At 44.6% G+C, this 13,531-nt stretch overlaps 1 protein-coding gene across 1 annotated transcript; it reads right to left on the bottom strand.

Moving 5' to 3' along the window:
- Nucleotides 1-456: 456 nt before the first annotated feature.
- On the bottom strand, nt 457-13,064 carry LOC136629161 (oocyte zinc finger protein XlCOF6-like). Its single transcript, XM_066605319.1, has 5 exons — nt 13,023-13,064; nt 5,393-5,539; nt 5,086-5,265; nt 4,880-5,003; nt 457-2,324 (listed from the first exon to the last, which is right to left on the bottom strand). The coding sequence occupies exons 2-5, from the start codon at nt 5,468-5,470 to the stop codon at nt 991-993; spliced, it is 1,716 nt and encodes a 571-aa protein (XP_066461416.1). The 5' UTR covers nt 5,471-5,539; nt 13,023-13,064; the 3' UTR covers nt 457-990.
- Between the last annotated feature and the right edge of the window lie 467 nt (nt 13,065-13,531).

Raw genomic sequence — 13,531 nt, 5'->3', positions numbered from 1 at the left:
CAAAAGCCATAACTTTTTTATTTTTCCGTTGACGCGGCCATATAAGGGCTTGTTTTTTGCGTGGCGAGCTGTAGTTTTTATTGGTGCCACTTTTGGGTACATAGACTATATGGTAAAACTTTTATTATTTTTTTATGATAACAGGGAGAGAAAACGCATCAATTCTGCCATAGATTTTTTTTTTTACAGCGTTAATCATGCAGCATACATGACACACTAAATTTTTTCTGCGGGTCGGTACGGTTAAAATGATACCAAAATTCTTATATTTATGAAATTAGCATTTTGCCTCTGTTTTTTAGCGTTTTTTGTTACACTATTTGCCGTACAAAATAAAAAACGTGTTCACCTTTTTGTACACGTCGTTACGGACGTGTCAATACCCAATATGTGGGGTTTTAATTTTTTTTTTACCTTTTTTTATGCTAATATTAGAAAAAGCATAGAAAAAGGGTTTTTTTTACATTTTTCTTTTCTTTTTTTTTTAATACTATTTGAGTCCCTCTGAGGGACTTGCAGCACTGTGCCTATGATCGCTGTCATAAGGCATGGCAGAGCTACTGCTCTGCCATGCCTTATTGCTTATACAGCGATCATAGGCATAGGCAATACAGGACACCAGTGCCTGGCGTCCTGTTGCCATGGTGACAGGCCGGGCTCTCGCGATGACATCGCGAGTGCCGGCCGGAGACACAGAGGGAGCACGGTCCCTCTGTGAACTCTTTCCCTGCCGCGATCTACTTAGATCGCGGCAGGGAAGGGGTTAACAGCGGGGGGCGCATCTCCGATGTCCCCCCGCTGTGGGATAGCGCAGGATCATATGTGATCTCGCGCTATCCCCAGGACGTACCGGTACGTCCTGTTGCGGGAAGTATTAGGCTCCCAGGACGTACCGGTACGTCCTGGGGCGGGAAGGGGTTAATGCTACATAATTGACTACTTTTTTTTTATATTCTTGTGTGATTTGTCACTGAAATAATTTAAAAAAAGTTATTCTCCTATGTGAGTTCTTTGATGTGCAATTAGAGCTGAGTTTTGCTCAAATTGCTTCCCACAAAAGGTACATGAAAATGGCTGCTCTCCTGTATGAATTCTCTGATGTTCAACAAGACCTCCTTTCCTTGTAAAACATTTCCCACATTCCAGACATGAATATGGCTTCTCGCCTGTGTGAGTTCTCAGATGTCTAGCAAGATCTTTTCTTGCACTAAAACCTTTGCCACATTCTGTACATAAAAAAGGCTTTTCTCCTGTGTGAATTCTCTGATGTTCAACAAGACGTTTTTTTCTGGCGAAACATTTCCCACATTCTGGACATAAAAATGGCTTCTCTCCTGTATGACTTCTCAGATGTTGATTTAGACCTGATTGCCGAGGAAAACATTTTCCACATTCTGAACATGAATATGGCCTCTCCCCTGTGTGAGTTTTCTGATGCTGATCAAGATATACTTTATCTGTAAAGCATTTCCCACATTCAGAACATGAAAAAGTTTTAGTACCTGTGTGACGACGTTCATGTCGATTAAGATGTGATTTCACAGAAAAAACTTGGTCACATATTGAACATGAAAATGGCTTCTCCCCTGTGTGACGTCTCTGATGTACAAAAAGATGTGATTTATATGTGAAACATTTTCCACATTCTGAACATGAAAATGGCTGCTCCCCTGTGTGAATTTTTTGATGTGCAACAAGAGTTGATTTCTGAGTAAAGCATTTCCCACATTCTGAACATGAATGCGGCTTTTCCCCTATGTGGATTTTCTGATGTTGATCAAGATTTTCTTTATCTGTAAAACATTTCCCACATTCAGAACATGAAAATGTATTGCAACCTGTGTGACGACGTTGATGTCGATTAAGGTGTGATTTCACAGAAAAAACTTGGCCACATATTGTACATAAAAATGGCTTCTCCCCTGTGTGACTTCGGTGATGTACAAAAAGATGTGATTTATATGCAAAACATTTCCCACATTCTGAACATGAAAATGGCCTCTCCCCTGTATGAATTTTCTGATGGCCAACAAGATTTGATTTATGATAAAACCATTTCCCACATTCTGAACATGAATATTTCTTCTCTACTGTGTGAGCTTTTTGATATTCTCCCCTTCTGTGACTTTCATTCTTATCAGTTAGTGATGAATCAGAAGATGGGACTTGTATAAAAGCATCAGATGATGGATCTTTGCTGTGAAAGACCAAGGGGATATCTGGTATAATGGCAGATTCTTCATAGGTAACTTGTATAATATCACAATCTTCTGCTTTACAATCTGCAGACATCAGATGTCTCTCTGAGCTCCCGTTACCGTCATCTGCCAAGAAGAACTGATTTTACTATTTTCAAATAACATAACTTGTACTTTAACTATAAAATTTGTAAAAAGATTAATACTTAAAGGGGTTGTCCCGTGGCAGCAAGTGGGGTTATGCACTTCTGTATGGCCATATTAATGCACTTTGTAATGTACATCGTGCATTAAATATGAGCCATACAGAAGTTATTCACTTACCTGCTCGGTTGCTAGCGTCCCCGTCGCCATGGTGCCGTCTAATTTCAGCGTCTAATCGCCCGATTAGACGCGCTTGCGCAGATGGGTCTTTTCCCTTCGGCTCGGTCCGGCAGCAGCGGCGTTCTGGCTCCGCCCCCTTGTAGCGTCATCGCGTAGCTCCGCCCCCGCCACATGTGCCGATTCCAGCCTCCTGCCGCACCGAGCCGAAGGGAAAAGACCCATCTGTAGAGGGTAATGAGGAGAAAGCAATACTATTAAATAGCTTTTTCTCCAGTGTATTCACGGAGGAAAATGAAATGTCAGATGAGATGCAGAATGATAAAGTAAACTCTTTACTAAATTTCACCAGTTTAACCAAGGAAGAAGTGCAGAGCCATCTTAAAAACATTAAAATTAACAAATCGCCGGGTCCTGATGACATTCACCCCAGGGTTTTAAGGGAATTGAGTAATGTGATGGACATACCCTTGTTTCTTATATTTAAGGACTCTATAGTGACAGAGTCTGTTTCACTGGATTGACTCATAGCCAATGTGGTGCCAATATTCAAAAAGGGGTCAAAAAGGGAACCTGGAAACGACAGGCTGGTAAGTCTTACTTCTATAGTGGATAAAATGTTTGAAAGGTTTCTAAGAGATGTCATCCTGAAGTACCTCAAGGAAAATGGCTGTATGACTCCATATCAGCATGAGTTTATGAGAGATCGCTCCTGTCAAACCAATCTGATCAGCTTCTACGAGGAAGTAAGTTCTAGACTGGAGCGATGAGAGTTATTGGATAATTGTCTATCTGGACTTTTCCAAAGCGTTTGGTACTGTGCCGCATAAAAGGTTAGTATATAAAATAAGAATGCTTGGTCAGGGAAAGATGGTGTGCAAATGGGTAAGTAATAGAGATGAGCGAGTATACTCGCTAAGGCACATTACTCGAGCAAGTAGTGCCTTAGCCGAGTATCTCCCAGCTTGTCTCTAAAGATTCGGTGACAGGTGAGTTGCGGCGGGGAGCGGGGGGAGAGAGAGAGATCTTCTCCCCTCCGTTCCTCCCTGCTCTCCCCCGCCCCCCGTATCTTTAGAGACGAGCGGGGAGATACTCGGCTAAGGCACTACTTGCTCGAGTAATGTGCCTTAGCGAGTATACTCGCTCATCACTAGTAAGTAACTGACTCAATGATAAAAATCAGAGGGTAGTTATTAATGGTACATACTCTGATTGGGTCACAGTTATTAGTGGGGAACCACAGGGGTCGGTTTTGGCCGTCTTCTTTTTAATATATTTATTAATGACCTGGTAAAAGGATTGCGCAGTAAAATATCAATAATTGCAGAGGATAAATCTGTAACTATGTAAAGTAATTAACACAGGAAAGAGGACAGTTTACGGTTGCAAGAGGATCTGTATAAGCAAAGTGGCAAATGAGGTGTAACACTGATAAATGTACGGTTATGCACATGGGCAGAGGAAATACATGTTACAATTACACACTAAATGGGTATTGACTAGGTAACACTGACCTGGAAAAGGACTTGGGGGTTTTAGTTAACTGTAAACTTAACTGGAGAACCCAGTGTCAGGCAGCTGCTGCCAAGGCAAATAGGATCATGAGGTGCATCACAAGAGGTCTAGGGGCAAATGATGAGAACATTGTCCTCCCTTACAAATAACTGGTCAGACCACACATGGAATATTGTCAACAGTTTTAGGCACCAGTATTCAGAAAGGACCAATCAGAGCTTGAGCGGATACAAAGGCGGGCAACTAAAGTAATAAACAGAATGGAAGGACTAGAATACCCAGAGAGATTATAAAAATTGGGATTATTTAATTTAGAAAAAAAGATGGCTGAGGGGCAACCTAATAACTATGTATAAATATATCAGGGGTCAATACAGAAATCTCTCCCAGGATCTGTTTATACCCAGGATTGTGACAGTAACAAGAGTGCATTCTCTACATCTAGAGGAAAGACTGTTTCTACATGGACATAGAAGGGGGTTCTTTACTGTAAGAGCAGTGAGACTGTGGAACTCTCTGCCCAAGGACATGGTGATGGCAAATTCGATAAAAGAGTTCAAGAGGGGCTTGGGCCTTTCTTGAGCGATACAATATTTTATGTTCTAATCATTAATAACTTCAAAAGGGTTGTTGATCCAGTGATTATTTTGATTGCCAAATTGGAGTCAGGAAGGAATTTGTTTCCCATAAATAGGAACAATTGCCTTTTACCTCATTGTTTTTTTGCATTTCTCTGGATCAATATTAGGGGAGTAATAGGCTGAACTGGATGGACATATATCTTTTCGGCCTTACATACTAGGTTACTAAAAAAATAAAATGTTTTGCCTCTCTATATTTATTACCTGGTGATGGGAGCGGCTGGCGGGTCTCCATCACAACATCCTTGTAGAGATCCTTGTGTCCTTCTAAATACTCCCACTCCTCCATGGAGAAATAGACAGCGACATCCTGACACCTTATAGGAACCTGACAACACAATATACAGTCATTACCCAGAAGCCTCCAGTGCTGTTACTGTATAATGTCCCAGCATTCCCTGCAGCGTCACCTCTCCAGTCAGCAGTTCAATCATCTTGTTAGTGATTTCTAGAATCTTCTGCGCATTGATGTCCTTCTGTATCAGGAGCTTAGGTGGGGGCATGGTGATTGGGCTCAGGGTTCTTTCCCATCCATCACACACAGGGGTCTGACAGCCATCACTAGAGTTCTTCTTCCGTGCTGTATAATCCTGTATATGGGGAGACAGTAATAAATATCACTACAGACATTTCCAGAGTCCATCACCTCTCCAGTGACATCATCTGTTATTACCATAGATAAGAATGATGTAATGTGACATCATCAGAATCTCTCACCTCTCCAGTAAGCTGGAAGATTATCTCTAGGGTGAGATTTAATATTCTCTCCGCTATCCTCTTTCTGCCCTTGTTCATCCTTGATGGGTCAGTGAAGCAAATTTTATAATATAGAAGATAACAGCCCGGGTTCCTATACTGTAGGGACTTAAATGGGAAAAATGAGAAAAGTGTAGAAACCACACAAATATTTATTGCATATTAAAAAATCTTGTTATTTGCAAAGGTGAATCATCACTACAGCCTCCACCAATCTGGCCTTTATAGCATAGTAGCCAGAAAGTCATCTCTCTCCAGAAGAGAAACATGAAAGCTGCCTGGAGTTTACCAAAAAGCACTTATAGGACTCTTAGACTGTGAGAAACAAGATTCTCTGGTCTGATGAAACCAAGATGAAACTTTTTGGCCTGAATTCCAGGAATTATATCTGAAGAAAACCAGGCAGTGCTCATCACCTGTCATCCCTACAGTGAATCTTGGTGGTGGCAGCTGGGCTGGGGCGTAAGTATAGAGGATGCAGTTGCACCCGGGCCCCGGAGCCTTAGGGGGCCCATAATGCAATCTTTTCTCCATATAGTGAGCCCAGTACTATGAATAAAGCATTATAATTGGGGGCCCTGTTACAGATTTTGCATTAGGGCCCAGAAGCTTAAAGTTCTGCCCCTGGGTGGCAGTATTATGTTGTTGGACAGGGAAGCCAGTCAGGGTTGATGAAAATCCGAATGGAGAAAAGTACACAGATATTTTTTAATGAAAACCTAATCCAGAGTGCAATGTTCAGCTCCCAACAAGACAATGACCCTAAGCACACAGCCAAGACAACACAGGAGGGGCTTAGGGACAATTCCGTGAATGTCCTTGAGTGACCCAACCAGAGCCCTGACTTGAATCAGATTGAAGATCTCTGAGGAGACCTGAAAATAGCTGTCCACAGATGACCTCCATCAAACCTGACAGAGCTTGAGAGGCTCTGCAAAGAAGAACAACAGAAAATTCCTGGGTGCAAACCTTGCGGCATCATACCCAAGATGACTGGAAGCTGTAATGGCTGCCAAAGGTGCTTCAACTAAGCGCTCAGTACAGATGTATGCAAAATGTTAGCTTGTCCTTTAAAAAAAAAAAAAAAAAAAATTACAAAGATTTTTAGCATTCTGTCTTCACTTTGCTATTGTGGGGTATTGAGTGTGGAATGATGGAGAAATACTTTTATTGAATTTGCACAAGGTCACAACATTGCAAAATGTAAAAAAACAAAGTGAAAGGGTCTGAAGATTCTCCAAATGCATTGTATAAATGGTATTATTGTACCTTGTCACCACCGGAAGTTAGGGGTGGTGACAAGGTACCAGCTGTCAAACAATTTAGTAACGCCCCCAGCTTATGCTTGGCTGGGAGGAGCGTTACTAAATTCTGACAGGGCAGGAGGACAGCGGCGGGGCAGGGAGCAGCCAGAGGCACTGGAGGACACAGGCCAGTGCGGTTCTGCGATGGCAGCGAGACAGCAGCGAGGCTGGGAGTAGCAGCAGAGGCACAGGCGCCAGAGGACACTGGCGAGGCTTGGAGCGGCGGCCTGTAGAATCCTCCAAGTGCCGTCGTGATATGGGAGAGGACTGCGGCAAGTGTGGGAGCGGCGGCTGAGGCACATGGACAGTGGATCCCAACAGTGAGTGAGTGGGGCAATTGCACGATGGGACGCAGCTGACAGCCGGTACAGCGCCTGTAAAAAAGTGGCCACACTGACCACTGAGGGAGGACAGGGACAGCTTGTGTAGTGATTTTTGCCTGCCCTTCAGGGTTAAGGATTAGTTTTCCTGTAAAGGCTGAAGCCTTTACAGCTAATAATGTAAACCTAATAGGAAAACTAATACTTAACCCTAACCCTCCAGGTCAGGCAGAAATCACTGCACATGCGTCTGCTGGGACCTTACTGAATTCACCCAATCGGGAGCTAGGGGCATTCCTCCATCCTAGCCCTGTTAAACCCCTAGTGTCCGGGTGGTGACAAGGTGCAATAATATCTGCATGTATTAAATCCATTTTGCCAAAATCCTGGCATAAAAAGTTGCATTTTTGGTGTAGTTGCCAAAATCAAACATTTTTTAGGGTTTGTAAAGTCCCCTGGTGAAACTAAAGTAATAAATACATTTTAAGACACTCATGACCATATAAAATGTACACTTTTTTTAAAGAAAAAATACATAAAACAATAAAAACAACAACTAGAAGTTGTCATTTTTCTGCAAAACTCAGCATGCCGTTACATGTCAGATATGCAAATGATTAGATGAACAGTGTCACCACCTAAGGCCCACAAAAGCTACTTGTGTGTAGTGGACCTATTTGTCCACTTGTGTAGAGCTTGTTGACCACTAGACAGCTATGATGCAATTGAATAGATTTTGCCCAGTTAAAGGGGAAACATTATTGGAATGTGACAAGGCTCAGAACGCCCTCGATAGTAGAGAAAATCATCTGATCATCCGACATGCAAGAGCAGCTTCAGTTATTTCATTGTCCACCATCCAGAGATAGGTGGTACAATTTTTACAAGCCCTCTGTTGGAACCATTTCCAGGCTCTTGGCTGAAGGACATTTGGTCTCATGGCACCCACTATACTGCCTTCGACACCCACCGTAACTTCTATTTGCAAGGATGTTGTTAACGGCAAAACTGGACGCTGCAGAGTGGAACAGAGTTGTTTTCAGTGATGGATCCAGGTTTAGTTTGGGCATGGATAATGGTCAAATCCGTGTCTGGAGACCTCGGGGTGAGCACCTCAATCCTGCCTTTGTTGTGCAGTGATGCATTGCTCCCACTGCTGGTGTGATGATCTGGAGGTCATCGCATACGACAGTCGGACACCCCTAGTAGTGGTACGAGGGACAATGACAGCTCGGCGATGTGTTCAGGACATCCTGCAGCCACATGTGCTGCCTCTCATTGGAGGGCTTCCAGCAGGATAATGCTCGGCCGCACACACAAGGGTGTCACAGGAATGTCTCCACAACATTGCCAGACTTTTGTGGCCTTGCCAATAGAACATGTATGAGACCATCTGGGACACCAACTTTGACAGCCTATGAGTTTTCACGATCTAAAGGCTCAGTTACAGCAAATGTGGATAGATATGCCGGAGGACACCATATGGAACACATCTTGCATGCAAGCTAGATGCAACCCAACGAAGTACTAAAGCCTCTCTTCAAGTGTTTAGTTTTCCACAATAAGTGATCCTTTTGATCTGATATTGTAATCACTTAATTAGTTCAACATTATAATAACCTATATGAAGTTTCATTGGATTCCAACACCTCCGTTTAGAGGCTTCATTATTTTTTTTACAATGAGTGTATAAACCTCATCCAGTCTTGGGGTGGGTATGGAACTGGCGTGGGTGTGAAGTCTGCTCTATGCCAGGTTGTATTCAACAGCTTACATGTGCTGAAAATGGCCATGATCAGAGCTAGCTTCTATCATGGCCATTTAACCACTTAGATGCTGCAGTCAATGATGACCACAGCACCCAAGCCAATGTTTTCCAAACTCCAGTCCTCACGATTCCCATCCGGTCATGATTTTAGGATATCCTATACAGAAAAACACCCGTGGCAATGTGTGAAGCACTGACAGTAATCACATCACCTGTGCAATACTATGGAAATCCTAAAAACAAGACTTGCTGAGAGGAATGGTGTTGGGAAACACTGATCTAAGCCATTTGTGGGGAGTCGTTTGCAAGCTAGGACTGGAGGACTGGTGCACCCATTTGATGAGTCTTGACATAGAAAAGAAGCAGAGTCAGTTATGAAGATTAAAGGGAGTATATCCTTTATTTTACTGTACTTTTCAGACTATAAGATGAACCCATATTTGGACAACAGAAAATAGGATACAAATATTTCATACTAATTAAAACTTCCTGGGTAAGCTACAAGTGGAGGGTTTAGTTTCAAGTGGAATTGTATAGCCGTAGCAGCCTCAATAGTAATTGTGCCCCCTCTCAGTGGCCCCAATAGTAATAGTTGTCCCCAGTAGTCCCAGTAGGAATAGTAACCCGCAGAAGTAATAGTACCCCCCAGTGGTAATAATGCCCAAGTAGTAATAGTGCCCCTTAGTGGTTCCAGTAGTAATGGTGCCTCCTGTACCTCTCACTGGACAGCAACCTCACGAGGAAGTACTGTACCTTCATTCCATAGCTCTGACCCGGCTGCTGACTATCAGAGACTGTGAACACTGACCTCTCCCATCAATGAATGTCCAGTGCACAGTGCAGAAACTGCGGGAAGGGTCAGAGGATCCGAGTTTCTTGACGGCCAGACCAGAGCTGCAAAGTTATTAAAGTACTTCCAGGTGGGATTGGTGGTTCTAATGATCAGTTACAGTGCAAAAGTGTTGTGCCTGATCATTATGGAAGCGATCAGGGGGCTTTGGCATTACCAGAGTGCGTCTTTTAGTCTAAAAAATACGATAATGTGTTTCAAGGTGCACAGACCTCTTGATCGGACAGCTCAGACAACATATGAATGTAGATGAGAGACTTCTTAGTTCAATTTAACAAAGGCAATAGAGTCTAAGGATAGGTAGCAGTAGGATCTTGTCGGCCAGGGGCAGTGGAAAGGCAATTTGTTCAGAGGCAGTCCCCTATGTTGCCACTCAGGCAATGTGATCATTTGCTGCCATTGGGCTGCTATAGATGATGGGCCTAATGAAGGTTCCCAGGGCTGCTCTGTATGGTTGCCTATTAAGTTCTGTTCATGGCAGGACTTAATAGGCGATTGTAATACAGAAGTGTAGTATATTGTACACATGATCAAATTCCCTACTGGGACTCAAAAATGGTTTAAAAAAAAATATAAAAATTAAATATTGACATAATTATGTCCATTCTTCTTTGACAGGTTCACCGTGGACAGCCACCAATGTAGGGATGGTTTCACCGCATCCCCTATCATCTTTTTTTCTGCCTAGGGTGGATTGTTTTCTGTCCCAACCAAGAGGATGGTTTCCTGACCTACCCTCTTGTGGGACTGTGCCAAGGCTACTGCTGGGATACAAGAGGTTAATTTGGCTAGGAGGGACATAGCTGATCTGATGGAACAGAACCTCTGTCTCAGCAACTCCCTGATTTGAAATAGTAGGTCCTGCACCTTGTTTGTAGGGAGGAAGGGGCGCTGCTCCACTGTATCAAGCATAATTCCTGGAAGGGATTTTCTTTGGCTGGGGACGGTGTCCCATTTCTCCCAATTGATCACCGAGCCTAAGGCCTCCTTCCCACGAACGGATTTCCGCCGCGTAATTCGCGGCGAAAATCCGCTGCGTTGCCCGCAGCTATTAGGTTCTATTGAACCTAATAGCACAATGCTCACGATGCGTAATTCCACCGCGGAATTACGCACCGCGATTTCTCCCGTCCTCACCCGCAGCATGCTCTATTTTCTGCGGGTGAGGACGGGCTGTACGCACTGACGGCTTCCATTGCAGTCAATGGAAGCCGTCCATTCACGCTATCTCCCGCTGTAACCAGCGGGAGATAGCGTGAAAAAACGCTTTCCCGCCCACCGCCGAGCGTCATATGACGCCAAATGACGCGGTCCGGCCGCGTCACGTGACACGGCCGGCCGTGCACGTGACACGGCTGGTGACGCGAGGGCGGTGGGCGGTGACGGGCGGTGACGCGCGGCGGTGGGCGGGGAAGCGATTTCACGCTATCTCCCGCAGGTAAGTATAGGGGCTCTGGGGGGCGCCGTGACGGGCTTCACAGCGGAATATTACGCTGCGGAGCCCGTCACGCTCGTGGGAAGGAGGCCTAAATGATGTAAAAGCTGGATGGTTGTTTTTTTAATTCTTGCAAATCAAACAACAACTTGTTATTTGTATAGGACTTCTAGGTTTCCCCAACCAAGCTGGATACTCATTGTATAGACCTCGGAAGGATGGAAGGCCAGCGCCAACCTTGAGCTGGCTACCTGAACCATGCAGGGATCGAACTCGCATCTTTTTGTGAGCAAGAGCTTAGGACTGCATTTCTGCTCCCTTAACACTCTGTGCCAGGATGCTCAGTACACACCTAGATAAATGGGCTAAGGGAGTGGGATTGGCTAGATTTCCAAATGAGGTCAACGTAGGGGGGTTGCTATCGATTTGGCACCTTGAGGGCTCTACAAGCAAACAATGGGGCCTGGAATTTATTCAGTTGTGTCCTGAAATCCAATGGGTGTTCCCTCCATTAGAGGCCTAGCCATGTGTCCAGTAAGCAGATTGGGGCCACAATAGGGGTCCTGCTGAACACAGAAGTCCCAGTGCAATAACATTTGAGATGCATCTCCTTAAAGGGGTTGTCCCGTGCCGAAACGGGTTTTTTTTTTTTCAATAGCCCCCCCGTTCGGCGCGAGACAAACCCGATGCAGGGGTTTAAAAAAAAAAAAACCGGATAGTACTTACCCGAATCCCCGCGCTCCGGTGACTTCTTACTTACCTTGCGAAGAAGGCCGCCGGGATCTTCACCCACGGTGGACCGCAGGTCTTCTCCCATGGTGCACCGTGGGCTCTGTGCGTTCCATTGCCGATTCCAGCCTCCTGATTGGCTGGAATCGGCACACGTGACGGGGCGGAGCTACGAGGAGCAGCTCTCCGGCACGAGCGGCCCCATTCAGAAGGGAGAAAACCGGACTGCGCAAGCGCGTCTAATCGGGAGATTAGACGCTGAAATTAGACGGGTCCATGTAAATGAGGACGCTAGCAACGGAGCAGGTAAGTGAATAACTTCTGTATGGCTCATAATTAATGCACAATGTACATTACAAAGTGCATTAATATGGCCATACAGAAGTGTATAGACCCACTTGCTGCGGCGGGACAACCCCTTTAACTTCCTTGCTTTATACAAACAAAATCTTGAAATGTACATGTTTGCAACAAAATAAATTATATTTTTTCACCTGTTTTACATTAATTCCTGCAAAAAACTGTGGGGTCAAAATGCTTAGTTCGCCACTAAAAGAATTTGTTAAGGGATCTGGTTTCATTTTTTTCATGAGATTTCCAAAATTTGGCCTCAGCATAAAGGCGCAAACAGGCTGCATCACTAGGGGTCACACAAGAAGGAATTTCAGCGGCATTATCGCGGAATGACCGCACTGAAATTCTGTGACAATTTCACTGTAGAAGCGCAGCTTCAAAACCTGTGGCATTTTGCCGCGGGTTTGGGAGCGGTTTCGCCGTCAGCATTCCGCTGCAACATTCTCTTCCCATAGAGAGGAGAGAGGCCGCTGTGGAAACAAGAAAAGAACTGACATGCGGTGTCTTCATTTCTGCACGGCAGCGTGTGGACGAGACTTTTGCAAAATCTCGTTCACTTTGCTGGCCAATCCCGGGATTAGGAGCCGCAGGCGGACTTGCCGTGCGGGCGTTCGGCACGGAAATTCTGCAGCAATTCCGTCCCGTGTGATCCCAGCCTAAGGGGTTAATGTCTGCACACACATGCGGCTTATGAGGTTGTTTCGATGCCAACAACAGACCTCATAACATTATATAAACCGCACAGAGCACGGGGTTATAATAACACTACACAGAAAATAACACTACAGTTAGACCCAAATTTATATAACCAGCCATGAGGGACACACATACCTCCACCTGCAGGGTCAGCAGCAGCTTCCAGGACCTGTGATGATGTCACCGTCATGTAATCAGTCACATGTGTGGGAGGAGTCAGGGATCACATGGGAGGAGTTACTGCACATTACACACAGCTCTACTACCCCGTATACATTACACACACAGCTCTACTACCCCGAATACATTACACACACAGCTCTACTACCCCGTATACATTACACACAGCTTTACTACCCCGTATACATTACACACACAGCTCTACTACCCCGTATACATTACACACACAGCTCTACTACCCCGTATACATTACACACAGCTCTACTACCCCGTATACATTACACACACAGCTGTACTACCCCGTATACATTACACACATAGCTCTACTACCCCGTATACATTACACACACAGCTCTACTCCCCCGTATACATTACACACACAGCTCTACTACCCCGTATACATTACACACACAGCACTACTACCCCGTATACATTACACACAGCTGTACTACCCCGTATACATT

This window comes from Eleutherodactylus coqui, chromosome 5 (genome assembly GCF_035609145.1).
Source record: "Eleutherodactylus coqui strain aEleCoq1 chromosome 5, aEleCoq1.hap1, whole genome shotgun sequence".
NCBI lineage: Eukaryota > Metazoa > Chordata > Amphibia > Anura > Eleutherodactylidae > Eleutherodactylus > Eleutherodactylus coqui.
Note: the sequence above shows the minus strand (reverse complement) of the source record. Positions and strands in the feature narration are given on the sequence as shown.